This window comes from Geospiza fortis, unplaced genomic scaffold (assembly GCF_000277835.1).
Source record: "Geospiza fortis unplaced genomic scaffold, GeoFor_1.0 scaffold138, whole genome shotgun sequence".
In the NCBI taxonomy this organism is placed as follows: Eukaryota; Metazoa; Chordata; class Aves; order Passeriformes; family Thraupidae; genus Geospiza; species Geospiza fortis.
This window is the reverse complement of record NW_005054307.1, coordinates 7,614,585-7,616,067: the sequence shown is the minus strand read 5'-3', so window position 1 is coordinate 7,616,067 and position 1,483 is coordinate 7,614,585. Positions and strand designations below refer to the sequence as shown.

The 1,483-nt window shown below is 58.3% G+C and overlaps 1 protein-coding gene across 1 annotated transcript; it reads left to right on the top strand.

The window, feature by feature from the left end:
• Window positions 1-6: 6 nt before the first annotated feature.
• On the top strand, window positions 7-1,477 carry FZD1 (frizzled class receptor 1). Its single transcript, XM_005418638.2, has one exon. The coding sequence runs from the start codon at window positions 96-98 to the stop codon at window positions 1,101-1,103; it is 1,008 nt and encodes a 335-aa protein (XP_005418695.2). The 5' UTR covers window positions 7-95; the 3' UTR covers window positions 1,104-1,477.
• Window positions 1,478-1,483: the final 6 nt, after the last annotated feature.

The window sequence follows — 1,483 nt, the reverse complement described above, 5'->3', positions numbered from 1 at the left end:
CGCGGGCGCTGAAGGTGCCCTCCTACCTGAACTACCGCTTCCTGGGAGAGAAGGACTGCGGGGCGCCCTGCGAGCCCGGCCGCCTCTACGGGCTCATGTACTTCGGGCCCGAGGAGCTGCGCTTCTCCCGCACCTGGATCGGCATCTGGTCCGTGCTCTGCTGTGCCTCTACCCTCTTCACCGTCCTCACCTACTTGGTGGACATGAAGCGATTCAGCTACCCTGAGCGGCCCATCATCTTCCTCTCAGGCTGCTACACGGCGGTGGCCGTGGCCTACATCGCCGGCTTCCTCCTGGAGGAGAGGGTGGTCTGCAACGAGCGCTTTGCCGAGGACGGCTCCCGCACCGTGGCACAGGGCACGAAGCGGGAGGGCTGCACCATCCTCTTCATGATGCTCTACTTCTTCGGCATGGCCAGCTCCATCTGGTGGGTCATCCTCTCCCTCACCTGGTTCCTTGCTGCTGGCATGAAGTGGGGCCATGAGGCCATTGAGGCCAACTCCCAGTACTTTCATCTGGCCGCCTGGGCCGTGCCGGCCATCAAGACCATCACCATCCTTGCCCTGGGACAAGTGGATGGCGACGTCCTCAGCGGCGTCTGCTTTGTGGGCATCAACAACGTGGATGCCCTGAGGGGCTTCGTGCTGGCCCCCTTGTTCGTCTACCTGTTCATCGGCACCTCTTTCCTGCTGGCTGGCTTTGTGTCCCTCTTCAGGATCCGGACCATCATGAAGCATGATGGCACCAAGACAGAAAAGCTGGAGAAGCTCATGGTGAGGATAGGCATCTTCAGCGTCCTCTACACGGTGCCGGCCACCATCGTCATTGCCTGCTATTTTTACGAGCAAGCTTTTAGGGAACAGTGGGAGAGGAGCTGGGTCACGCAGAGCTGTAAGAGTTATGCCATTCCCTGCCCCAACAACCACAGCGGCCACCACCCGCCCATGAGCCCCGACTTCACTGTCTTCATGATCAAGTATCTCATGACCTTAATCGTGGGCATCACCTCGGGCTTCTGGATCTGGTCTGGGAAAACCCTGAACTCCTGGAGGAAGTTTTACACCAGGCTCACCAACAGCAAGCAGGGCGAGACCACGGTCTGAGACCTCTGCTTGCCAGGCTAGGGAGATGCGGGCAGGCGGAGGACTGAGGCTCTGCCTCGGGAAGCAGCTCCTTATCCAGCCTGGGCAAACTTTTGGGACTGCGAATGGCTTCCGCAGGCGGCGGGGAGCGGAGGACGAGCTAGGGGGCCCCAGTGCTGGGATCTCCGGGCTCTGCCCACCCTGTGCTGCTCGGGCTGTCTCCTGTAGGAGCTGAACGCACTGTCAGGTTGGGGGAGAGGGATGTAAATAGCCTCTGTAAGATTTTGTAAGTATATTTGTATTTAAATTACAAAAAAACTCACTTTTTTTTTTAATTATTTAGGACACTTCTAACCCGTTTGCGGATTTTACGTCCTTGCTTATCACCCCCCCCGCTTTTT

Bases quoted from the DNA above. Each gene is read 5' to 3' on its own strand.
- FZD1 (XM_005418638.2), top strand. From the start codon at position 96: ATGTACTTCGGGCCCGAGGAGCTGCGCTTCTCCCGCACCTGGATCGGC.